Source organism: Pyrgilauda ruficollis, unplaced genomic scaffold, assembly GCF_017590135.1.
Source record: "Pyrgilauda ruficollis isolate IOZ18807 unplaced genomic scaffold, ASM1759013v1 scaffold16, whole genome shotgun sequence".
Taxonomy (NCBI): domain Eukaryota; kingdom Metazoa; phylum Chordata; class Aves; order Passeriformes; family Passeridae; genus Pyrgilauda; species Pyrgilauda ruficollis.
The window spans coordinates 4,211,185-4,238,698 of NW_024514764.1; the positions used below are offsets into that span (position 1 = coordinate 4,211,185).

The window sequence follows — 27,514 nt, forward strand, 5'->3', positions numbered from 1 at the left end:
AAGTAGCTTTCTCCTGACACTTTAAATCTTACAGCCCAGACTTACCATCACTGGAAATATCTGCAGTGGTTCTCCATCTTGATCATAGACATACTCTCCTAGAAGTTTGCCTTCTTCCTGATATTCATCATCCAGACCCTGTAACAACAGCATAAGGATTTTTGCTTCCATCAGATTTCCAATCCAACCCAAACTAGAAGCATGCCTACACAGAGTATCAAGAGACAGCACTTGAAGGTCTATAAAGCCAGGATCAGAATGTTTCCCATGTAATTTAAAGTTCAAGCACAGCTTTGTATTCCAGTTTCCTGCCCTGTAAATAGTTAAGCTGTTTATGTGTTCCCATGGTCAAATCCTTTAATTTTCATGGCTAAACCCATATCACACTGTACAATATAAACTGCTCAGGACAAACAGTGAGAAAACATCAAGGTTGAAGTCAAGATTCATATGCTTGCAGTTGACTGTTGAAGCATTTAGAAAAACCTGACAAAAAGTTCTCAGATATCGTAACTGTTCTCTGATATACCCTGTGGTCTGTTCTGTTCCGAAATCCTGCCTACACAACTGTGGTAGCTGGGTAAAGTGAACTAAAAAAATTATTTAAGGCACATCACAGATAAGGTGCAGAGACAAAATAGGAGGGATAGTGGGTGGAGAGAGGAAGAATGGGAAGGAGGATGAAACAAAGTGTATGAAAAAACTAGATCAAATAAAAAAACATCATCTCCCTCCAGAAGTGTTTACTACTGTATAGAGCAAGAGTATAGAAATAGCTCACCCAAAATTAGTTGCAACACTTCTTATTTAAAATCTGAAAGCTCACAAATAAAAGCAATTTTTAAGAGCAATGAGTGAAACAGTTTATCATCATTTTAGCTGTCCTTCCTCAAGTTACTCTTCTCCAAGGTATGTAACACAAATATTCTATGTACAAACATCAACTTAAATTCAGAGACACACTTACATATACTGCAAAATTCCTAGGAGCACTGGTGATATTTCCTGTTGGTGAAAGAGTTTTTGGTATGTGTTCCAATGTAAAGGCAGTTGGATAGATCTTCATGGAGAGTCTCACCACAAGATAGCCCTGTGATCCTTTGAAAGCCCAGCAGTTCCCTGGATACATGTCTGGCTGCACAGAAGGAAGGTAGAGAGGACAAGATGGGACACAACAACAGAAACAATGTTGCAATGTTTTCTAGTTTATTTTTGTTGTAATAATGAGTTGTAATGAATTCTGTGTTCTTAGGGTCAGTCTTAAACAGTAAGGTGCAGAATAATCTCCTTGGTGGAACTCTTCAGGAAGGCATCACACCCTCCTGAGCCACCAGCGGTGTTTTGAAGACCTGCCTTGAGATTAGTTCTCAACAGGAACCCTCCCAGCCCTCCCACTTTGCACAAGCCCAGTGCACCACCCAAGCTTCCTGTGACTCTCAGTTTTGATAGACTAGGACTTCAGCTGTGTCCAGGGACTGCCAGAACAATCCCACTCTTGGGAACACAGCTCCAAGTACCTGTGCCCCAATATACTACAGAGATACACCCAGCACCCAAAGAGCCACCCAAACCACGCCACACAAAATAACACTGCTGCATTTGTTTACTTGGCCTTTAATTACCTGAATCACCACTCTGGGAGACTGAGAGAAGTACCACAGAGGAATTCCAAAGAGGCTAATTAATGCTGTCTTGGTCTCATAGGTTTCAGAACAGCGAGTACTCAGAATGCTGCCACCTCAAAAAAGACAGATCAGGTTAGCAGAAATAGAAGTCTTCAAGAAGGAGTGAGCAATTAAGGCAGAGATTTATATAAAGCTTAATGAATAACAGATTAAAGATATTGTGAAGATCTAATAATTTTCTGTGGATACAATGTTTCTATCACATTAAATGTTATTTTAAGAACAGGTTAAAGGTTTTTCATTTCTTTCTTATCCAGTTGTAGACATATTGAGAACTATTCTATTCATGTCCATGCACACCTAGGCTGATGTACAGGCCTGTAAACACCATCACAGATTGCAATGATCTGATCATCAGGCAACACATAAAACTGCTCTACTAAGCTTTACTCTTCATTTTAATATTTCTAGTAAATACTACTAAAAGCATGAATAGTAAAATGGTGTTTCCTCTACTACTTACCTCCAGATTCCAAGGCAAAATCTACCATCCCAGTCTTGTCTTGAGAGTAGAGTTTCAGTGCATTATTTACAATAATCTGTGCTTGCTAGAGGTGTACATATACAAGAGAATGGAAGGAAAAATATTTCAATAAGATCAAGCAATAAAATAATTGATATTTACATATCTGTGAAGTTGCAAGCATCTTTTTGAGATGCTGCACTTCATCACAAGTCCTTGAAAGCCTCTGTCAAGGCAGAGGCCATTTTTAATGGATGGCTGTCTGTTTTAAAATACAAGTTTACTGCATCTTGACTGAGGGTTGTTTGTTTTTGTTTTTGTTTTTTTTTTTTTTTAAATCTGCATTCCTTCTTCCCAAGGCCCTGAGCTGCATTTCTTTGGTGTACTTGTTTTTTGGGAATTCAATTTTCAAGACAGCATACTTTAAAAAAACAGAAGTGTTGACAACAGGCAACAATCAATGCTGCAAGAATACACTCAATAAAGCATTTTCTGCTGTTTTCCTCATTTCAGCTGATATTCCTGACATCTCCTAAAATCATTAACATTTATGTTGACAGTCATGCTCCACAAAATGCCCATGAAAAAACTCTCTCCAGTTTCAGTTGAACTTTTGAGACCTTAAAATCACTCACCGCTTCTGTGATTCCAGAAATCCCTGCATTAGTCACAGCATTTGTAACTACTTCAGATGTTACTTTTTGGTTTGTTACAGACATATGGAGAGTAATATTTTTGAGGATCTGCAACTCAAGATCCCGCAGCAAAGTCTGTAGGTCACTTTTGCTCACAAAATTGGAAGTAAGCCACTGGAGAAGTGATTCAGGCAAGTCTTCTTGTTGATCACCAAAAAGCATTAGCTTGACAGATTCCTTCACCTGGGCATCTACCTAATAGAAGCCATTAATAATTATAATTTATAGTTTTTATAAATATATATATACATATATAAATATGCAACAGGCACACAGCTAGACCTTTATCACAAGTCATTATTTAAGTTGATAATCCCATCTCAGTATTGTTGCATTTTGTTGGCTGCATTCCAGTCAGACCTCTTAAAAGGCTTCAAAAGAACTTAGGCAGGATTTTTTAGAACTAACTCTCAGATAATAAATCAAATTTGCTTTTACATGAGTTTCTTTTCTGTATTTCCATGGGTTAGCAAAATACATAAACAAAGTACTGTGCAGAGAACTGCTATTATGTCATAACTTCCAAGCAAACCCCTGCCGTTGTAGAAAACAAGCAATAAACTCCTCTCCAGTAAAGTGTTATTCACTAATGGAAAAATTCACAGTAACCCTACATACAACACTGTCATTCTTTAAGATTAATACTACCCCCATGTTACTGACTGCAGTGCATTTCAAGAAAGTTAGTGAACAAACCCAAGTAGTATCAAATTTTACTGGGACAGTTAGAGAAGTTGCTGAACCTACTTTTTCATGAATGACATCCATTTTCTCACAACTCATCTTCACACTTTCGCCAGATAACAGCTCTGATTTCATAGATGCCAGCTCTAGTTCTAGGTTTTTAATTTTGGACATAAGTAGACTGTATTGATCATCATCTCTGACAAAAACAAGGAGTCAATTGTTAGGAAAGAATAGCTGGAATCATTCCATCAAATTCCAAAGGTGTGAGAATATACTTGTCTAATACAAAGTGTTCTTCTAGTTCAATTGTTCACCACATACACACAGAGAACTTGAACTTCTAACATATTGTTACTTAAGGCATACTTAGAATTAATATATTCAAAGTATTTTGAAGTAATGGAAAGATCCAGCTGTGATGACTTCAGATTATCACCAGGCTGACAAGTTAATAATTCAAACATATAGAGAGTTGGGGGAATTTAAGGGCTTCTGGCAAACCAGTCAAACTTTGTGTGAGTTTGTCACTGGTCAGAGTAAGTCTCAGGCTACCTCAAACCAGAGTAACTGCAGAGGCAGTGCTGAGTTACAAATGGCAACTCATATATGACCAATACAGATCAGTGTCCAGTGAATGCTACTGAAAAAGATCTCAACTATCATTCTAAAGCCATTTTACATTTAGTTCTAATTCAAATGGCAATTCAGCAAATAAGCAAAGAGACAAAAATTAGAATTGATACAGTTCAAGAATTTAAATACAAAGCCCATCAAAAGCAGTCACTGTATGTTTCACTAAGTGATCTGAAGGAAAACAAATGCATTTATAAGAGGATGATAAGTCCCTCATTCTCCTATCCTATATAAATAGCTTTCTCTAATGAAAATGTAGTTGCAGTGATCAAAAGCAGTCACTGTATGTTTCACTAAGTGATCTGAAGGAAAACGAATGCATTTATAAGAGGATGCTAAGTCTCTCATTCTCCTATCCTATATAGCTTTGCTCTAATGAAAATGCAGTTGCAGCATTGCCCCACACTCAAGTAGGGTCCTGTGCTGATGTTCAGCACCACAGCTGAAATCCAGTACAAGATAGAAGTGCTCTTGCTGACAATACAACCTTGCAGGGTCAGTTAACTGACACAAGGCAAGGATCACTGTCAGTTGGCATTAGGAGTGAAAAAGAAAAATGTATTTGAAAAGTGCTTATACCTCACTGATTTTGATTTGGCTAGGTCAAACTCCTTCTGGATGTCCTAAAAAATACAAAAGTTAAGTTTTAACATATACAAAGAAATTCAAGTGAAACAAAGAGTATAAAGAATGTTATATGAAAACAAATTTTAGCATCACCTGTATGGGACTGCGCACACAATTATGTTTGTGCCTCTGTATAACAAGGTAATGTTATACAGAGGGTTACTTTGGAATGAATGTGACCCTCTCCAAGAAGGGGGAACCCAAATACAAACAAGTTTTGAGACTTACGGAACTGTATATGCCACAGTAAAGGAAACGTGCTTGGAACAGCAAATTTAAAAAGTCAGTGTGTTTTATCAACAGGTTACAATTAGAACAAGTCAGCAAAGCTCACTGTCAATACCTTGGATTCAGCGGAGAGTTTTCTAAGAAGTTCTTCCAGTGTCCGGATGCGCATCTCATGTTCTTTATGTAAAGCCAGGAAGTCAGTCTTAAAAAAACAGAGAAGAAAAAAGGGGTGTATTTTGATAATTGATATTTTCTGCAAAGTACACTTTTCATTCCATTCTGTGGACATTTAAGTGATTTATCCTGCAAGTAATGTGAGAAATTACAGTCTGTAATAAATACAGAACTCTGATTTGGCTGCAGTAGGGGTTACATACAGGGAAGTTTACCACAAAATCCCTGCTTTGTCACTAGTCCTTCCTATAGTCTTCTTTATCAGTACAGAAACAGGACAAATCTAGCAGCTTTTCAGCAATGTAGGAATCTACTTTAGGCCACCTGTCTGGAATTAACCCTTTGCAATAACAAAGGAGGAACAAATGCCCACAACTACTCCCTCGTCCTTACTACTTATTGGTTATTTCCAGAGCAGAAAAAGAATCCTCCAGTCAAATCGCTCACAATCTGCATTTATAAAACAGAACAATTTGTATCAGGAAACATCAATAACTGACTGTCTTACCTTCTCCTCCAGTTTCATATCTTTAAGATACTGACTCATGACATTTTTTATTAAATTCAATGTTTCACTTCTGTCACTCATCGTGGCAACCTGATCTTGAAGATTCTGGAGTAGGCTCATCACTTTGTTGTATTCTTTGTTTCGGTCATGGCATCTGTCAGACACGAAGGCCATTTGCTTTTCCAGCTCACTTATACGACCAAAATCAAAGATATTTATGGTATCCTAAATTAGAAAGATAATGCTTCAATATATAAAAATCAACTTATCTACATTACTGTTGTGCAACAAGCAGCTATTGCAAAATACTGAAGACATGAAAGTTAAGAGACCTTAAAATATATGCAAGTTCTTCCCTAGACTGTTCTCCCTTACCTTTGGAGGTTGCACAGAATGAAAAGTATCATCTTGTGGTTCAGGAACACGAACAGAATCATCTGTTCTCTGTATTCTGCCAATTCTTGTCCAGTTCAATGGAGGTAATAATGAAATGAAGCTATTAAGCCCCCAGAACCACAAACCTAGAATAGAAACAAAAAGCAACGTGTGTTCAAAAGAATTCTCCATTCCAACTGCTTATACCTACAAATGGTCTTTTGAAGGACACAGCTACCTTCAGTTTGCAAGGCAGGTGCCACACAAAGGACACTGCTCCAGTTTAAACAAACATCACCATGAGCCAGCTTTAAAATTCTTAAATCAAGCACTCAAGAATATTAGGGAACATCCATCAGTCCCACTCACATAGTTGTGAGGCAGGCAACTTGCACTTCTATGTATCATGGTACAAGCCTAAACTCATACTACTGCTTCCCAGGCACCTTGGTCACCTTTGCTGATTAAGACAGGCCACATTTTCTGAAGGTAGATGTAAATGCTCCTCTTTATCTCCATGGAAAACACGTTGCATGATACACTTACTACATATCATGTTGCATAAGAGCTAATAAAAATTGGAAGAAACTTAGGCTTCTGTAGAAATAAAACAGCATTTCATGAGATTACACTTATTTTGGCAATATCTTAGTGGGAAGTAGCAGCATTTTCTACACAGGGTAAATTCTTTCTTTTTCCACCCTTATACAGAGGACTTTGAATCCCCACTGTAATTTTCCAAGAAGCTTCATCTTCTCCACAAAAGAGCTGCAAGTTTTTAAGAGTCACAAAGACATGAATCTGCTTTTCAGAAGTGGCCCAGCACTTCTGGTAAGTACTTCAATCTGTTTCATTTCAGTTGACAGCTGGCTGGAATACTGTCTACTAACCACTCTAAAGTCAGCAGTACCTTAAGCAACTAAAGCAGGGTCTAGAGCAAAGGAAAGACTTTGGATGAGTTGGTAAAAACTTAACCACACTTCTATAGAGACTGACAAAGCAATAACTACCCAGCCTACTCTTTCATTGCTACTCCTATGAAGGGAGGTAAAGAAAAAAGGACTCCAGTGCATTTACTTTCTCAGCCACTTTTTCTAAAGAGCTCTATGCAATTAAATCAAGGATATTGCTTTTGTGACAAGGGGAAAGCTTGCTGACTTGTCAGTACCCTGGAAGCTTGAATTACTGCCCTGTTCACAAACAAACTTGCTCTTTTTCAGTTCTACATCTTCTTCATAAATCAACTCAAAATGCTATTTTGGAGCAGCTGTAGTACACTGATTTGTATTACAAGGGAACAATTGACATACCTAGTAGAAACAGGAGTGGGATAAGAAACAGTAACCACCTGTAGTTCTTTGGAAGGCATCTAAAGAAAGAGAGGACAGTTTACAAGAAAGAACATACTTACCATAATTAATTGATTTATATTATAACTGGGTAAATAACTTGCTCACAAAACAATTATTTCAAAGGATACACACCTTCTTACAAGAAACACCTTGAGCAAAGACATCAGAGTAACAAGTTGATACCACCCAGTTCTAAGCAACCTGAACATGCCAGAAGCTGCCCTCCCTAGAAGACAAAAGGTGGGAGTGTGAAATGTAATTACTGCAGCACACGTTCAAAGAAACCAAGCAGAGGGACATGCAACTGCGGCCAACAATGCTTTGCAGACTGGAGAAATGCATGAATAAGGCAATGCATAAAGCATATTGACATCTAGATACCACAAGTATGACAGCATTGTAACAACAGCTACTCAACAAGGTAAACAGCCATGCAAAGAGATAAAATGCTCATCTGTTATGACAACGCTACCTCACTGAAAATTCAGTATTAATGCCTGAGCACAACTTATCACACACTGGAGACCTCAGTATGCTCCAGACTACTCAACAAGGTAAACAGCCATGCAAAGAGATAAAATGCTCATTTGTTATGACAACGCTACCTCACTGGAAACTCAGTATGCTCCAGGAAATACACAGATTAGCAGCAGCAGTTTTTGGTAAAAGGAATACCAATATAGCAATTGACTGCCAAACCAAACACACCCCATTATTCTTGACACCCCATATTCACACACTCATTCCCTCTGGTTAGTCTCCTGTAATGCCTGTGAACAGAAACACACCCTCTCATGAAGCATATTTTGGTCAATAAAGCAGCACATGCATTTCAAGACACAAAAGCTATAGCATAAGCACAGCTGAATTAGTGTAAGCCCCTGCAGTCCCCTAATTTGCCAAAAGGAACAGGCAATGCACACACACACACACAGATTAGAATAGTAACCTGGAGAGAGAATGGCCAGCCAAAGTAGAGACAACACCTTCTGCGACACAAGCCATCCGGTCGCTCCTGCTGTTCGCAACACGTGAAGCATAAAGTAACCTGGATTATAACAAATGAACTCCATGTGGTAACACACACAAAGGAGCTGGAGGTTCTCTTCAGTACATGCAGTGAAACAGACTCAGTCCCCTGCCCATCACTTGTTCTGCAGAATTTTAAACCGTACCTTTCAGTAATCTCAAACTTGGTTCTTCACTACTTTAAAGCAAAGCAAGCCACTAATAAATATGAAGTCAAGTAAAACCAAGACAGTTTAGAAACTGAATTCTCATGGACAGAGATAAACAGACTGAACACCACCTGTGCAGTTAGAATATCATTTTTCCCAAATCAAAGTTTACATTTCGTAACATGTTTATCTAACAATGCCATGCAAAGTGTAGCAGAGAATAGCAAGAGTACTACCACAAAAACAAGCTTTAAGCACATCATTACTTTAAAAGCATCTTATTTGTTCAAAATTATACATCAAGTTCATTATCTGGGTTAATGTGCAGAAGCAAGAACAATTAAAAATTTTAAATTCCAGTGATGTCTAAGAAATATTGATAAATAGAAAGTATTCCCACTTAAAGGTTGCAAGCAGTAAATTTACATTAAGCTGAGTGTTCCCAAGGATGTTCAGTAGGACAGTTCTGTATCTCTTAAAGAGAACAAAACTACCACCAACCTCCCCATCCAATGCACTGTAATAAAATGCTGTAACTTAAAGCCTGCTGAGGCCAACAAATACTATGTCCAAGACTAGGATCAATCTTTCTACAGAACAAACTACACCATATATGTTTAAAAAATAATCCTACATTCTTAGATTAGCAGATATGTCTGGGTTAATCTGAGGGATCATAGATATACCAACCCAATGTTTTGCAAATCATTTAGGTGACTGAAGTGTCTCAAATAATTTTCCTTTGCGGAATAAAGAGCACTCAACAGATCCTTGATGCCTCTGTCATTCAAGCTAGGGAACGCTCATCTCACAGGGTAGATTCTATCCCTATATAAGATTCCTGTAAAAATTGACTATCACTAGAACAAAAATAAAATGTTAAAACCCCTTTATTCAAATAATCTGCATACCAGTACCTCACACCTTGCTTTCATTTAAAGTCAGCTTTTCAACCTAGCAAGCATACAGATCTCCCCAAAGTGCAATAAATTAATCTGACTTGCTCCTTCTAACATACGAGGTGCACGTTACCCTACACCTTGTTTTCACTAACAGGTAAGCAGCCTGCCAAGCTTGTACAAAAGCCAAAATCAGAGCAAGAATTCAGACAGAAGAGGTGTTAAGGAAGTTAGTTGTCTAGGCACTTTACATTTCTACCCTACTTTGATAGATGAAGGAAGGAAAAATAGCCCAAACACAAAACATGTGTGATTAACACTGTGAGATTGCGATGCAAGATAAAAGCAAACAAAAATGTCCAAGTCAACCTGCAGAAGAAAAGGTGTGCCAAATGGTCCTTGCTACCCTTTTAGCCCATGAGGACTGCATGTGGTCTGTGGTGTACATTTCAAGATGTTTCTTCCCTTTACAGTCATCACCTGTTGGTTGTGGTAACAGTTGATTAATGGGATAAAGCCAGGATCAAGTCAAGATCTGTTACAAGATAACTTGGACAAGTCTATCTCACATCATCAGTTATCAACCCAAAAGCTGCTAAGCAAACTTTAGGGAAGGAAACTTGCTGGGGGAAATACTACAGTATACCAGGGGATCACCATCCCCCCCACATTTAAGTTGCAAACCAAACATTTACTTTGTAGCTTCCACAGTGTTGTGGAAGGGGGAGTCTGATACTACTATTACAGCAACAACCTGTGTAGAGCCCAGGACAGACTACATCAATCACTTACATATTGATTCCTCATTCACACCAAGGTGACGGTCTTCTCTGTAGAACTCCTTTACATTCATGCTTCCACAGTAGTCTGAGTGAGCTGCAACACATCCAAAAGGCACACAGATTCTAATTACCAAATTCAAAGCCTTTAATAGACACAGATTTTAGCTAAACTGGCTTGGTTCACTATTAAAGTCAGATTACTCTAAGGAAACCTGAAAAATTATTGAGGAAGAAGCCTACTCTGTGTAATCTTGCTCTTCTTTGAATATCAGGGGGTCACTTAGTTAAAAAAAAAATCCTTCTGCTTCTTTTCAGATAGCAAAGGTTGTAAAAAAAACCCCAACAAACAAACAACCCCTCATCATGTAAGTCCCTGTTCCCAACATTCTATCAAATGGGTCAGCCATTCATTACATATTTGTGCTGATTTTAACAAGCTTGTTACAAGAAGGAGAAGAAAGCATTAGGAATTATAAGGCTCTGAGCAGAGAGAAGGAGGAGAGCAAAGTTCTACTCACATGCAAAAATCAGTTCCCTTCTGCCTATGGCAATTTAACGTCACTTGTAGAGCAGGTATTATAGAAGAGAAAGCACCAAAGGAGAAATGAATATTTTCAGGGAAAACAGGATGTGCTCTAAAGTAGTGCAGAGTGATGAGAGCAAGTGTCTGAGTTTTGCAAGACAGATCTAAATGAGCTTTGAGTGCACAGCAGGTTTAAGGGTGATAAGAGAGAATGAAAGGCATTGAAAAATTAGAATTTGATACTATCACTACAATTTTTAAAAATCAACACAAGTTTCTCAATTCAAAAATTATTCTCTACCACTTTCTAATAAAATCAACATCTGGATCTCATATAAGGGAATCTTGATACTTTCAAAATAGTAAAGGTATGAGAAGTGTAGCACAAGTGAAATAAAAACTGAGAAAGACAGAAGCCAGCCAAAAGACTAAAGAAGAACACCATAGTGCCAAAGATGAAGTCCATAAGGAAAAAAAAAACAATACACACACTCTGTCTTTGTTTGCAGACCAAGGAAGACAACTGAAATGGTACCTTTATATTCATAACCCAGCTTCAGCAAAACCATTTGAAATAGTTGCACTAATAGTGATGCAAAAGATGCTGCAGTATTTTTGACCAATCGTAGAATCTTACTCATGTAGAAATATGTTCCTCCTATTGAAAAAAACAGTGTGAATACAAATTATTCATCCATAGAAATATGTACTTCTGCTCTCTGGTCACCATTAGCTTGTGTAAGAGTGAGGACAAAACAAGGAAAGCCTTTGTTTAGCCAAGAGTATGAAACTTCAGAAAGTGTGGTTTGGAAAGTCTGGGTGTATTAGATATTGCATGAAAGCTTTTGTGAGAACTACACACCCTGGATAATGACTTCAAGGCAAAAATGTACAACTTCAGCAAGAACAGCTTTGCTTAGTGAGACTGCAGAACTCCAAAGAGCAATGAATTCCTTGCTTCTGGAACTCAGGATTCCTCACGGACGTGAACTGCTGATCCTGACTTTGGGGACACAGTTCCAAAGAGACACTACAGTGTTACTCTGGATTTGAAGGAGTGAGGACTGCTCACCATCTTCCCTGCTGTTACGTCAGAGGAAGTTCCTACAGAGGTCTGCCTGAAGTGCTAGAGACACACCCCTCTCCAGAGCCACAGAACAAAGCAAAAATCCACCACTGCCACTGTCCCAGACTCAGCCACATCCCAAAAACCTGCCATGACTTTCCACACCCACAAATCCCCAAAGTTTGACTCAAACCCCTAGATTAAAGCTCAAAGGAATGTACAAAGATGAGGAAAAATCTTGTGTGAATACAAACTCAGAAGTACAGAAAGAGTTTTCATTCAGTGCCACTTATGTAGTTGACTGTTCAAGTCAAAAGAATTCCACCCTGTGCTACACACTAACTAAAAAGAAATACTTAAGTATTTGAAGTCATATCATATAGCTCAAACAGACTAATTTATTTTTCTTGTACTGAAAACAAACTTCATTCAAGACTTAACAAGCCTATAAAATTCCACAATTGGTTTCTTTCTAATTCAAGGTCATTAAGGAAACAAATTCTTTGTGGTAACTGAGGACTACCAGTAATCAAGAAACTCCAGGTGCAAGGAACAGGCAGACATGGGCAAGACAATGAGGAAAACAATCCACTGAATGGAGATTGTCTTGGAAAGGCAGAATCTCATTTATACAGACTCAATTTTTCAAGCTTTAGGAATGCAGTCACTAGAGTGACTATTTGGAATCAGTTCTTCCTTTTGGAGTTCAATTTTTCATGTAGTTGAGGTTTAGCTTTTAGAAACACTATAAAAAGCTGCAAGGTTAAAAGAGGAGGAAAAAAGGAAGCAGAAAGTGGAAAGGCCTCTCAGAGACTCCCTTGATAACACAAGCAGTGCAAAGTAACAATTTTGCTCAACCTTGAAAGTTCAAATCACATAAGGGATAAAAAACTGTAAACCAAAAAGCATAGAAAGTTTGCATCTGAAAACCATGACCAAATATTTCATAGGCAGAGCCACACAGATCTGTCAGATTAGGAGACTTACAATCAGTACTGGCTGGCCAAATAATTTTATAATTTAAGATAATAGGGCATTTGAATTTTGTAGTTGTTTAATTCCTACAGCAACACTGAATATCAGTAGATTACCATATATCAGAATCATAAATAAGTACATAAAATTTCAACTGATGCAGAAAAAGGTATTTCATATAAAAGCTGATCTCTAGAATTCAGTTATTGACAAGCTCATCAGGGTCAGACAGATGCTTAAATAACACTGCAGAAATCAAACACAAGAGAAAGTAACTTACTAGCTGCATGTTTCTGGCTCCTGTCCCTAGTGTAGATCCTGGAGGATGGCACGTGGGAAGGTGAGTAGGCAGTGAGGACCTCCTTCCTCTCTGACAGCATGCTGCAGTCACTGCACGTGTAGCCGTTCAGCGTGGGCTGCAGCTCTGCTGCTGCTATGCCCCCGTTCCCCTGCAGCAGCGTGGTGTCACTGCCTGCAAACACAGAGCACAGCAGCCATGGCAGCACTGCCAGCACCGTTCCTGTCACACAGAAACAATGTGGATGGAAAAGCAAAGTGTACTTACCTTTGGGGTCACCTTCTTCATCAAGGCCTGTGAATGAAAAAAAAAAAAGAAATTGGTCCCAAATATAAGAAACTGAATTACAGTATCTGACAAACTCAAGTTAGAAGTCCCACTAATTTTAAGAATTCAAAGGAAGTCTCTTTATGGTTAGCATTTAACGTATTTTGCAGCCCATCAGAGAAACATCTATCCAGACCTTATTGCAGTAGGGTAATAGTTGTGAAAATCATCCCACCACAGAAGGGGCAGGCAAAGCAACACGAATGCCAACTGCACCTTGACTTACTTCCCACAAGAAGTTAAAGCAGCTAATTACAAGCTTACAATGTTTCTGCTGCTTGGTAATGACTTTGATACTACTGTATTTAAAATTCTCTTTTAAGAGCCAGGTTATCTAAAATTTAGAATGGGTTCTACCAAGATCGACACAATTCTTCCCACTAGGACTCTGGGAAGGTCACAAGTATTCTGACTGGAAACAAAGAAAGAGTCTGAATTGGGACATCTAACAAATTGCTGATCTGGTTGTACACAATGCTTCACATAGACAATACTTTATATAGACAACTCTCATATTTTATCTTCATTGAAGAGAAAAGGTTCCAGGAAAATACATTTTGGTACAGTTAAAAAGCCAAACCAGCCAGCCACACACACAAAAACGCCTTTGGGAAATTCTGAAATGTCACTAATTTGAAACTTTCATATTAAGGTATGTTAAAAAGAAACATTTCTGCCTACAAACACGTAAGACAATGCTTTTCCTTCGACTTTTCAAAAGCAAGTTATATGTTTACCATTCTTTCAATACAGAACTCCGTGTACATTTTGAAGAAAGCAATGACAGGAGATAATTATGGCATTGCATCACAGAAGTGTTTATGTTTGCTGGCATATTAACTTGACTGTGAACATCTTGACGTTAACCATGTCAGTAAACCAAATTTACACACTGGACCATAAATTTCCAGTGGGCATCTTAGCAAGTAGACCCCTGAACATGAAGTGCAAATGCACCCATGTTTGGGGATAGGATGGACAACAGGTGATGCAAAGATCACAAATTTATACACACCAAAACAAACAGTTTGCACAGTTTGATACAAGCAATAGCAATTACTGCCTACCCCAGAAATGATCAACTTCTGTCTGTTCCCGAATCAGAGACTCATCCAATATAGTGGATATCATTGATGTATCACTGGCATGGCTATTGAAACTGCTCTGGCTAATAATAGATGAGCTGGGCAGATTTTTCCTTGGCACATGTCTTCCACTGCCAGACTGCTTGCTCATACTTCTGCGTTGCTTCATCACCCTAGGAAACAAAGGCAAGTAAGACATAGCACTAAAGACACACATTTCTGTCACTCTCTCACTTTACTAATAAATTAATTAACAGTCATTTCAACACTGACGTGACTAAACAGAGCAAACAAGGTTTAAAAGGAAGTCCTAGCCTTCAAGCACCTATAATTTGACAAAGACTTTTGTAAAAAATTGTCATTGCAAACCACATACTAAACATAAATTTCAGAGTATGGCAGCAAACACCAAGAACAAAAAATAAGACCTCTAGGTAACCTTTTTTCATTACTGTGTTCAAACAGTAAGACTCAAGATTTACTAGTGATGACTAAAAATGCTTACTTAGACTGATCCCTGAAGGACATGCTTCCAGCATAAGAGCTGTCATGAAGGGAATCACTGTGTCCATCATCTGATTTACTGTATCCTCCAGCAGCCAACCGTAAACTACGCCGTGACATTCTGGGTGAATCAAACACTGGATCTATTTTGTTCTCGGTCTCAAAATCCAAAGCAGATGAAGAATAACTCGAACTGCAGTAAAATAAGAACAGCAAAGTTACTGGGAGAATTCAACTTGGTAACAAACATGTTTTTCAAGCTAGTCCAAGTTTCCACTAAATGCAGTTTATTTGGGGTTACGGTACAATCCCCACAAGATATACCAAATAACCCAAATAATCTAGATATATGTAGATATTCAAGGTTCTCCCAGGCAGTACGTATTTTGAGTTCTACAACTGAAAGCAAATCACAGAAAGAAACAACCACCATGGAAACAACGTATGAAGTTTAGCCAGAGCAAGCACTCATTCTTTTGGGACCAACTTGAGAGTGGAAGCCATTCATGACACAGTTTCTTCACCATGCCTAGCAGCAAATTAAAAATTACACACTCCAAGCTGCAAGACAAAGATGAATTTTCAGTCTAAGTTCATTTTTGTAGATTTTCTGTTTGCCAAGTCCTTGTTTTGAGAACTGAAGATTCATATGCCATATTACCCTGAATTTCCACTTCTCAACAAGTAGGAACTTCCTCCCTCTAAGATACTTAAAGACTTCCCTACTTCAGCTATTGCAGTTCAACAACCCTTACTTGCTTTTAAAGAAGTAGTTTAAAAATATTTCCTAATCTAATGCAAACCATTAGAAATATTTAACAAAAAATGTTTAGATAATTCAATTTGTTTTTCTCCACAGAGGCAAGTTTACACACAGTCTTCATGTCGTTACCCCACGAACTCCACATTTTGACATGTGATTCTCTCAGAGCCTCCATGAAAACTTACAGCGAAGACAAAGCAACAACACAAGGCAAACACAAACAGATTAAGCTGAGGAGTCTGTAAGAAATACATTTACCAAAGCAGAAGTTCAGCCTGAAGCAGAATTCTCATACTTATAACCAAAGGAAACATTAGTTATGTAAGTGAGCAGAGGCTGCTGACACAGGGCACTGCACAGCAGGTCAGGTTCTAGAACTGCTCAGCCCTGTGACCCACAGCATCCAAATGCTAAGTGCTCTGGGCCAGCTTTCATGAGGACTCTGTCCCTTCTTGGGCCACAGGGATGTAACAGAGATGATACAGAGATGTAACAGCACTTCAGTACTCCTGGAGGCTTTGTTTGGCTTTTTAGAAGAGATAAGCAAAGAATTGTTTATGACAGCAGTTCTTTCTCCCCAAACAAAAACAAACAAGCAAATTAGATCTGAATGAGTAGATTCTACTGTGCAACCTGTATTTTAAATGGAAGCTTTCCCTTTAAAAATGCATACAAACAGCTACTATAAAATGTATTTGTGTAGAAACGACTTAATGGAAATAAGTTTTCTCACACCATTATTAAAGATGTCAGAACATCACAAAGTAATAATATGGTAAGTATTGTATTGCTTCCGCATAGAAATAAGTTCACACCAGAAGGCCTTGAAGCTACACTTACAGTAATGATGTAATTCTGACAAGGTGGTGCTTTTGAAATCAGTTTCTTCATTGTTCATCAACACAAAGTATGTAAGATGGGGCTGTCAGAGCATGTCAACTGCACTTCTGTTGGCTAAAAAACTAACCCAGACAACACACTGCTGGAAAATATCTCATGGCTCCAAAACCAGCTGGGCATTCAGCCCATTAGATCAGACCAGAGTCTGTCCAAAGTAGCTGCTTCTATGGCCCAGAGTAGCACAGATTTGATGGCAGGGCCTTGGTTCTGTGCGCTGGATCTCACTGGTCTGCCCTGATAATGCTGGCACGTGCAGTGCAACCCTGTGCAAGGCAGCAAAGAGCCTCAGCACAACTTAACAAACCCAGCATATATACTAAATACATTAGGCTTGTTATTCCTTGCTTTCATTTGGCTGGAAGAGGGAGAAGAAATAACATGTTTTCTCATGTACTCTGCCAATTGTAGACTAAAGAGTTTAAATTTTACAGTTTTCAAAAATACTAAATATAAATGACTCATACTCTGACAGATATGAAGAAAGAATATGGGTTAAATGTGGCTCCTCCTGCTGTTATTCTGAAAGGGTCAGAGCCACAACAGTTTTCTATTGAGACCCTCCCTAAACAGTTGTTTCAGAACTCAGTTTTGCTATTTACATTTGCCACTATGCATTTGCTTTTCCTCATCTTCACCCCACATTTCTTACAGATACTCAATTCACAAGAACACAAAGTACACAGAACAAGATGACAGCTGTGACCGGCCTCAATTTGTTTCTGTTTATGAACACTTGCTGTTACCAAGTATCTCAATGAGCATTTATACCAATGTGGGTTGAATAAATAGTTTGAATTTGAGCTCTACTATCGAAATAAACCCAACAAATTATCATGGAATCTGTTTAACAAAAGGGGCTTGTCTCCCACTTATGCAGGGTAATAATTCTCTTCACATTATCTGTCCTCTGGCAGCAGGACAGTACCTAGAAGTCTCCTAACTTGCCATCTCACTTCCCATACTTTGGAATGCAGCCTTTTTTCATCTACAGAAAAGACTACAGCAAATAAAAAACCATTCCCTTCCTTTCAAGGGCCAGAAATGAACCTGTACATTGATGTCCTCCTATCCAATATGTACAGCTAACCAAGAAACACCTAAAGGTGGCATGCAGTTAGCCTACACTCCTGGATAACCTCTGCAAACAGTGAGGACTCTGGTTCCTTCCCCCAGCAAACAGCTCCCACGGCTGCTGGTAGATCCAGCTGGTGACTGGATCTGCTCTTACATTTCCAGCTTCTTGATACCTTCTTCACATGAGCTTCTACACACTAAGAATGTCCTAGACTTCAGCAGGTTATTTATCAAGCAAGTGGAATGAGAATGAGGTCTGCCAATTTCAGCATGCCTATAGCTTGTCTGAAGGACCTTAAGTGTCATTTATTTATAAATACTCCTTGCAATGAAATGGGCAGTGATGTTCTTGACTACTCAGGGTAACAGGCACATGCAATACACCTAGAGATCTACAACTGAACAGGCATCTTCTAACATGGACAGACATATAGTCAATACAAAAACATTCACAGGCTTTTTAACCAGGGGGCATTACTTACATTAAGTGAACAAGGACACTACCTTGAATTGTTTAGTTATTTCTTCAGTCAGACCCAGAACATACTTAAAAACCTCAAAGGATATTATTCAATTACTGTGCAGGAAATTACATCCCAGATGAATGTTCTGACACAGAAAATCAAACCAAATTCTTATTGATTTAACCCATATTTGTGAAGAAGTGTTAAAGCCACCCAAACTGACAACACAATTCAAAAGATGATGGTGACTAAAAAGAAAGATCAGTCATAAGAGTGGGGTGTAAATTGTATGTTGACAGGTGGGTGGTATTCACAAGTTTGACTTGCATTTGTAGGAAGATAAAGATTATTTAGGTATATCAGTTAAATGTTTTTCTGATTTGGGCTGGAGGAGTATAGAAGCACAAAGCAGAAGCACTACAGCTATGAACGCACAGTGATTCCAGTGAGTATTAATATAAGTTCTATTAATATATCATAGCCAACTCTATTAATAGCTTTGTGGTAGCAAACTTCTGCAGGGCTACATCCCAAGCCAATTTCTTTAAAGAAAAGATTCTGTAAAGATTGAATTGTCAAAGGCAGAATAAACCAGATTAGAATATAAGCAAAACAAACACAGGTGAGGGGTAAGAAGGAACAAATTTCAACATGAAAATATTTCTGATTAGCAATTTCCTCAGAGTCTTCAAATATGGTTTGACCCAGAGTAGGAAGAGCTACAATAATAGATGTCATTCTGCACATACAGAGCAAGCAGAGGCACAGCAAGAGTCTGCACAAAAGACTGTGGTTTACTCTCTTGACACCCTGAAAGCAGCGTCACATCAGCGTAGCAAGTAGTTTGCCCCCATTATTTTAACATTTGGGGCTTCACACAATTTTAAAGAAAGAACTGGCCAATCCTTCTTTTCTACATAAGGAAGAATTACAATAAATTAATTTCAACCTAGTTTAACTATACTGGCCTTCATTAATTCTGTTATTAAACTTCATCTCACCCAGCTCTGTCCATTTCTAATTACCCATGCCTAATAGTTTAACACGGTAAAATGGCAAGCCGGAAAGTTTCAGGACAAATAACGCCTTCACAACTTCTCAGTTTTGCAAAGCAGTCTTCATTTATGCAGCGTGACAAACACTCAGCTGTCCCCTAAATAAACCCCACCAAAGTCAAAATATCCTCCAGATGTCCAACAGGATTTATCATTCTGCATCTTCCTTTCTACTTGCCCACTGTTTCACTGGATGAGAATTTTGGATAATACCACAGGAGTTTAACCTGTCAGGAGTTACAATATATCAGTCAATCTCTAAGGTACATCTGCAACACAAAAGTAACTAAATTCCCTCAGTAATACAGAGGTGAAACTGCTGCTGGATACAAGGCATGTAGATCATCTTTCATTGCCCCAGCATGCTTTTCTTGAAATTAGAAAACCCACTTGTATATAATCAACATTTTACTAATAGTTTTTCGTAAAATTCAGGAAAAATTGCAATTTAATTGATGCAACACAACACGTCACATTTTGCAACACTACTGACATTAGGCTACAGCTACAGAAAATGGAAGTGTACAGTTTTGGAGCACACAAAAGAAGAGCATTAACTCAGTAATCTCTTAATGCTACAGTTTTTCCAACTTCTGTTTTATTGGCAAGTAGCCAAGTATTCTCCTATCTCCATAACGGATTTTAATAACAACACATAGTAATGACGTACAGAGGGAATAGAAAAGCAAATCTCATACTGCATCCTAAGAAACAATCATTTTTTGAACTTAAAATTAGCTAAAGCAATAACTCCAACCACTGATATATTTTGAAGGAGGTAACATCGCAACAGCAGGAAAAGCTCAATAGAACAGCAACAATCTGTTACATTAATAGTAAAAAACTCAAAATAAGCATCACAACACTTATTCTGAATACATAATACAAAAACTACCAAACACTACAGTTCGTTTCTAGAAAACTGAAGTGATTTAAGCAAAACAAAGATACAAGAAAAAAACAAGATAATTAGAAGATACAAAAAAAGATACAAGGAAAAGCAAGTTCATTAGAACACAGATTTTATAATCACCCAACAAGCAGTTTTGCTAAAAGAAGTAATCAATGTTTTACTTCCAGCCAAGTCCCACACTAGCAGCAATGAGTGCACAAAAATCAGTGTTTTAAAGGCAAAGTGGTCCCAAGTCACAAAAGCAAGCACACACCGAAGTTACAAGACACAAAACATCGAAGAATTTTGAGGACATATTTATAGAAATCCAACAGCAGTTGTAACTAGGCGGACACAAGTTATTCATAGCAACTAATAAACACTGAGTCATTATCTTAGTCACTGTCCTGTTAGTTCAACATTTTCTTTCCTCCAGTTAGAACACAGCACTTGTTTTCAAACCAGACCAGAAAAAGCCCACTTCTTCAAAGAAGTCAGCTACTTACCATGAAAGCTCAACTCTCCAGATTAGCAACATTCAGAGAACAGACAGTTTGTCTACAAGAAGAAAAGGGTTCTCACCTGAGTGCATATGTATAGCCAGTGTTCTCTGGCAGACATTGGGGAGGGGTGTACGTGTGTAGACGTGAAAAGTCCATGGTGACAGTTTCAAATCATACTGTAAAAGGTGAAAATAAAGTAATGCAATGACTTAAAATTACATCAAGTCACTCTAGGAGCCCTTGCACTGTTCAGCCTGTGTTATTAAGCATTGAAATAAAAGAGCTATTACCAGAAACATGGAGCTCTCAGTAGTGGAGTAGTATTGCTGCTAGTGCCAGGTATCCCTTATCATTACTACAGGAAGCTCAGGGTATTTCTGGCTGTGACCTTCTTTATGATACCCTACTTTCAGCTGTTTCCAAGTTCTCTGGAACATGGCAGTTATGAGCCAAACTCTTATCACAACCAAATTACAACACTTCCACAGGAACTACTGTGGTATCCCCTAAAGAAGCTAAGTATAAAAATCTAAAGAACCATGCAGCCATGTTTCAGAGATCTCTTCAAAATGTGTTTTGCTTTGAGTGCCCTCTGAGCAAAGCACAGGCTGCTCTATGCACCAAACTAAGAATAATGCAGATGAAATTTGAAAGTTTTTACACATAGTCAAATCATTTTACTCTAGCACTTCTGAATACCATCCACTAAGCAGCGAGGGAGTATCCTTCATTTCACATAATTTATTCCTGTCATTAAAACCACTGAATACACACCCTAGCAAAAGAGCCAACTGCAAAGTGACTCATAGGGTAGAATTAGGCACATTTTCCAGAGTGCCATCCACTTCCAAAAAAAACAACAAACTCAAAGCCAAAGCTACCAAATCAAAACCACCCAAGCAACATTTGTAAAACTTTCCATGGGGTCTTTGAAAGTAAACAAAATAAAAACTGATGTTGTCATATCAACTAACTTGAAGAGCTGCACGGGTCACTACTTGTGGTACTATGAACAACCTGACTTTCAATTTCAAAGTATTTGCAAAAAACCTTCAGTCCTCCTCAGTTTTATTAGCCAAAAAAAATTTTAATTTTGTAGAAAACATTCTTGGATGATAGCTTATTTGTAGTTAACAAATAGGGATTTGGCTATTCTGGATTTGCATGGTTAGCAAGGCAGAATCCTGGCTACTTGCAGATTATCTATGGCTCCTGTTTCAACAGCAGTAAAAGATATTCCACACATCTGTGATGACATATCTGAACCAGGATAAAAATATCCCCAGCTAATTTTCATAATCAACATCAACAAGCATCTCATTTTGGAGATGCACTTTCCTATGCTGAAATAAGAGTTATCATTTTGTATAGCTACATATGCATAAGAAATGGGGACAAAAAGCAGGTACAGGCAAAAGCAGCTCAAAAGAAATCTGTACACGTAACATTAAAATGCTCTTAGTCAGTCTACCTGCAGCCTCCAAATCCTGAGGTCAGTAAGGCAGGAGAGTATTTCCATTACTACTGAAGACTTAAAAATATTAAAACTTCTGGGCCTAAGCATCGTAGCTTCCTAAATCCAAGCACCTCCCATGGAAAGTGGAGTTAATGAAAAATAAGGTCTCTTGCTATTTACTTTTTTTTTTTATTATAGAGAACACATTTCCATTAAGTGATCCTCTACATTCACTTCATTTGCCCCAGAGCCATAATGTTTTCACTAACTTGTATATAAATTTATTGTTTGTTTACAGGAAGCTTAAATCAGTAGTGTGGAAGTATCAGCAAAGCAGCCTCATTCTTTTGCTAGAATGAGCAGCAATTTCTGTTGGAACATGCAACAACTGCTGCTTCACTTTATCAACAAACAGGAGCTCAATTTAGCACATAGGAAATGGGGACCAGAGAGCAATGGCTCGCCAGGAATGAACATGGAAATATTGTGAATTTCAAGATGAAGGATGCTGATAACATCAGAGAGCACTAGTATTAAAAAACAGCAAAACAGGTTTCTCAGACATGACTGCTGAAGCAGAAAACTATGATTAAGGTTGATCTGTTTGAATTGGTTTATGCCAATAAAGATTTTTAAACCCCAAGGTAGAAAAAACTGGTTCAGTTTCCACTGGAGTTGATGTGTGTGCTTAGCACGCATCATTTCATCATAAAACCTATTTTTTAACTGGCAACTCAGTAGCTAATCCTTCTGACTTGCAGCAATATTTTCCCACATGGGAAGCTCAGCTATGCCAGTGAGCTTTGAGCAGTTCCCCAGCTCCTCCCTGTCTGCACTGCCCATATGGGCATGGCAACGGCCGAGTTTGAAAAACAACATATTGGCTCAGCTTCTTCCCTGTTCTCTTCCCTCTCACCACCAGTTCTCTCTTTACTTAATTTCTGAATAAATCAAATGCTAGAACATAAATAATATTTCTTATTTGATAAGGTTTCAATTGTATCATTAAGTTATTATAGATAAAATATGTGTTTGACAAAGGCAGTGCTAACTGCAAAGACTCGTAGGTCTATTAATAGCTGGGTTTCATAGCACCCAGCTCTCCAGTGAAGGTATCAGGTTTGCCATCTAAACACCACACTTAGAAATCACTCTTGGAAGATTTAGAGGCTTGGTTTGATTCACTGCTTGTCTGATGCTCTAAAATTAATTCTGACTCAAGAGGAGAAATCTCTACTCAGTTTTTCAAAGCAATAAAACAGACTTAACTGCCTTAAAAAGAATTTGAAAGTCATCTTCACAGATGACCACCACCATTAGCAAAAATGGGCATCTAGAATTTACTATGAAACTGGATTTTTTTAAGCCTGACTTTTAGTTCAACAGCTTAATCTTAGTTATTCATCTCTTCAAAACAAATGATCAACCCAATTTATTTAGAAATATTCTACATCTGTATTACAAAACAGACACAGGGTGGGCGGAGGACATTGACTCTAATTTGTTCACTCATGTTTAACAGCACTCCACCTTTCATGTATTATCACTCTTCTTGCTTATGAAACTTTCATACACAACTAGAACAGAAAGAGACATGCTAATAAAATACGTTGAAAATCTTAAATCAAAAAAGTTGGCAGAGAACCTGAGAGGTAGGCACTGTACTTAGCTCCAGCTTGAACACTTCTGGGTGCCCAACACCTTTCTGCTTTAGGTACCACAGATTTGTCTGGACTCAGTTTCATGCAGACTTTTAGTCTCAGCTTTGTTGCAAGATTACCAGGCTCAAACTCCAAAATAGCCTTTTTCCCTTTTGTAGAAGCCCATAAACATCTGCTTCTAATACTAAAGTACGTATAGTGCAAGAACCAAGCCTGTCATTGTATAAAAGCCCCAAGTGATAAGAACACTTTGATAAGACAGCCCACAGTGAATTACAGGGAAGCACACAGCTCCACTGCAATGCAAGCGGATGCTCTGGGAGCCTCAGCTTACAAGCCAACTTCCACGCTCCTGCAGAGGGGACAGCTGGATTATTTGCCTTTTTTTGGGAAGCAGACACAACAGTCATCCTAAGCATCATCTCTCCCTTGCAATTAAACTGAATCCGTGTTACAATAAATCAGCACAGCAGAAGGGCGGGAGAAAACAGATTGTGACTCTGTCAGAACACAAGGAAGCTCAGGAACTCCTGTAATCAGTGCAGCAGAATTTACCTGCACACAAGGCTCTTGGCTGTCTCCAAAGGACTTCGAAGGTTCTGAGTAACATGAGGCTGCACCACTAGTTCAAAAAAAGCTTATCTGACAGTCACTTTCACAATCAGCCAGCCTCAAACAAAATCCTAGCACCATGGCAGCAAGCTTCCTTGCTTCCAGGAAAGATGATGAAATGCTCTACAAGTGGCCTTTTCGCACTGAAGCATCACAAGGCAGGGGGAGCAACACCAAACACTGACCATGACTACAAACACCTCACACGGACAGACACAAACCCTCACTGATGGCTTTTGGGGTACACAGACTTTTACAAACATACTGTCCAGGCAGTTCCTCATGAAGCCCTTTGAAACAAAGGAAGTGTTTGAAAAGAAAACTGCCATTTCACAAAAGGGACCCTGGCAGAGTAGAAGTATTCACCAAAGTCAGTTAAACAATGAGAAAATTCCCAAGACAGCATGTCTTATTTTTATGTTACAAGGGATAAAAAATTATACAATAAAGTCTTAGATATTGGTAGTAGTGCTTCAACTAGAACCTTTACTACCCTCACATTTTAAAGCCTAATAAGTTTAAGTCACTATGACTTAACATTTGATGCCACATATGTACACAGATTTGGGCAAACTACCAATAACAATGAAACTGGAACATGCAAACTCCATCAGTTTCTGAGAGCAACCCATTTTTTACTTGTAATTTCAATTTTTATTTCACTCTATTATTCAGAATAACCAATAAAACCAGTGTTTTTGGTTAAAGAACGCAAATTCCTACGAATATATACTCCACAAAAGGATGTTTCACCATAGCAAGTTAATTACTGGTTTAAACAGGCTGAAGAGCAAAGAGCTCCAAGCTAAATCAACATTTTATTAAAACACACATTCATAAAACATTATTATTCCTTTAAAAGAGCAAACAAACAAAAACCCCACAAGTAATAAACCCGATATTTTACACTGGATGTTACCATTGAGCATTGTGGCACAGATCCCCAAACACAGACGTCAAACTACAGCACTAACAAAACGCAGGCTCACCACCACACGCACATTCACATTCTGTACCTCTCGAAACGCTTTTTAAAGGAGGGGCTGACAAAAACCAGCCAGGCGTTCAGCCGCGCTGAAACAAGCAGCGTGCCGGTTCATTGTTTACACGCAGGGCCCCGCTGCCAGCACAGCGCCTCAGAGCCCGGCCCGCTCGGGCCCGCTCGCACACGCCGCGCCGGGGCCTGGCCGGGCCCTGCGCCCCCGCGGGCCGAGCTCCGCGCTCCGCCATGCGCCGCGGCCCGGGCTGAGGGCGCGCTGGCCGGCGGGCGGCACACGCCGTGCCATCGAGCCCAAAATGGCTCCCGGCCCCAACAAAGCCCGCAGCGCCCGCCGGCCCGGCCCCCGCGCTCCCCGTCACTCGCCGAGTTTGAATTCACTGGAGGCGGCGGCCCGGCCAACCCCACCGCCTTAACCCCTGCGGCTCCGCTGCCCGGCCCGCCGGCGCACAACAAAAGGCGTGCTTTACCTCGCCCGTCACGCTCCTGAAGCGCTTCACCTGCCCCATAAAACACCCCCAGTATTAGCGATCAAATTAAACCCCCACATCTTGCTCTTTATAAGACGACACCTGAATGCCTAAACGTCCACGCCTTATAATCACCAAATTACAAGCCAAGCAGCGCAGATTTAAGGATATCTGTACACCACCACATTTACTAACAGAGCAATGTAAAAAGCCTGCTAAGCTTGTCAATAAAACACTCCGTCCAGCTCACTCAGGATGAAAAACACTCTGCAACTCACTCGCCTGCTAAGCTTGTCAATAAAACACTCCGTCCAGCTCACTCTGAAACTCACTTCCAAACACCGGTATGAAAACCAGCAACTAGTAATTCACCCCCACACGCAAAAGCAAGAATTAGACATTAGGATTCACTGGGAAATTCAACAGAAGCGTTAGCCTGGAATAGTCAGTTGCAAAGCAATTAAACAGAAACATTAAAAAAAAAATTAGCAAATATTGAACTTCCTTTTTGCGCAATGTTAAACTGAAAACCAGATGGTAAGATGGGGGGGCCTGCAAATGCTGCAGAAACCCGGAATTTGCTGCTAATATTTTCCTTCCCTCTAATATATTATAAACAATATATTTATAAAATGTATTTTATTTTAACATGGTATAATGTTAAATAAGGCAACGTAAAATAAGGAATGCAAAATAAGGTAAACCAAATACTTTTTCTTCCCAGCAGACCTAAAACTTACAGGAACTGTCAGAAAGCAGGTGCTGTCTCCAGTGTTCCTGACACTTCTCCCCCTGTGGTTACTGAAGGGCAGCCAAACGTGAACATGGCATGAGGAACTCAGCACTATCACCTCAAAAGGAGCACAGCACTAAAATAGCACACTTTGCTGTGAAAACACGAGCAGTCACTCACTCGGCGAGCGATGCCAAACTCTTCCACAGTAAACCCGTCTGTTGGACAACACTTTCCCCACAGAAGCAGCTGCCCTGAGGTGACAGCCGGGGGACAGCGCGGACAGGTCTGTCTACCTGTGCTGCCCCACACCCATCGCAGCACGTTACCTTTGCACCAAGGCTCGGCAACCGCGCACTTATCAGCTCTTTCACAAGCAGGGCAGCAAGCTGCAGGTTATAGCTTCTTCTAACAAGGAAACCCTCCGGGTGCCAGGCCCAGAGGGACCGGGGCAGCTGAGGTTTCTCTCTCCTCCCCGCGAACAGCGCCGACCGACAGAACTCCGGGCTAACCAGGGGTCAGCGCCCGCCCCACGACTCCAGCCCGCGGCGCCTCACGCCCCGCTGCCTCCCCTGCGCCGCTGCCCGAGGCAGGGACACCGATCCCCCGTTCGGGGGAGGCCGCAGACCCGAGACACCGCGCCCCGGGGGCTCCCACGCGGGCGGGCGGCCGCCACACGCGGCCCGACTCAAGCCCGCGGCGCCTCACGCCCCGCTGCCTCCCCTGCGCCGCTGCCCGAGGCAGGGACACCGATCCCCCGTTCGGGGGAGGCCGCAGACCCGAGACACCACGCCCCGGGGGCTCCCACGCGGGCGGGCGGCCGCCACACGCGGCCCCGGCCCGGCGGGAAGCGGCGGCGGGCGGGCCGGG

At 39.8% G+C, this 27,514-nt stretch overlaps 1 protein-coding gene across 8 annotated transcripts in view; it reads right to left on the reverse strand.

Annotated features, from left to right (window-relative positions):
• SUN1 (Sad1 and UNC84 domain containing 1) overlaps positions 1-27,514 on the reverse strand; it is a 35,370-nt gene that overhangs the window by 2,147 nt on the left and 5,709 nt on the right. The window contains exons 1-22 of one of the 8 annotated variants that reach the window (XM_041462352.1): positions 26,974-27,290; positions 20,795-20,891; positions 15,066-15,257; positions 14,543-14,733; positions 13,416-13,442; positions 13,131-13,322; positions 11,345-11,467; positions 10,297-10,380; positions 9,874-9,984; positions 8,377-8,475; positions 7,560-7,653; positions 7,386-7,444; positions 6,076-6,221; positions 5,701-5,925; positions 5,134-5,220; positions 4,743-4,786; positions 3,591-3,726; positions 2,784-3,038; positions 2,149-2,233; positions 1,623-1,738; positions 968-1,135; positions 46-138 (exon numbers count right to left, since the gene is read on the reverse strand). In XM_041462352.1, coding sequence (XP_041318286.1) covers positions 46-138; positions 968-1,135; positions 1,623-1,738; positions 2,149-2,233; positions 2,784-3,038; positions 3,591-3,726; positions 4,743-4,786; positions 5,134-5,220; positions 5,701-5,925; positions 6,076-6,221; positions 7,386-7,444; positions 7,560-7,653; positions 8,377-8,475; positions 9,874-9,984; positions 10,297-10,380; positions 11,345-11,467; positions 13,131-13,322; positions 13,416-13,442; positions 14,543-14,733; positions 15,066-15,257; positions 20,795-20,871 — 2,604 coding nt within the window. In that variant the 5' untranslated portion in view covers positions 20,872-20,891; positions 26,974-27,290. Of the gene's footprint in view, positions 1-45; positions 139-967; positions 1,136-1,622; positions 1,739-2,148; positions 2,234-2,783; positions 3,039-3,590; positions 3,727-4,742; positions 4,787-5,133; positions 5,221-5,700; positions 5,926-6,075; positions 6,222-7,385; positions 7,445-7,559; positions 7,654-8,376; positions 8,476-9,873; positions 9,985-10,296; positions 10,381-11,344; positions 11,468-13,130; positions 13,323-13,415; positions 13,443-14,542; positions 14,734-15,065; positions 15,258-20,718; positions 20,737-20,794; positions 20,892-25,460; positions 25,755-26,651; positions 26,671-26,973; positions 27,291-27,514 lie in introns of those variants that run through there. The other 7 variants (XM_041462353.1, XM_041462351.1, XM_041462350.1 and 4 more) reach the window with 7 other exon arrangements.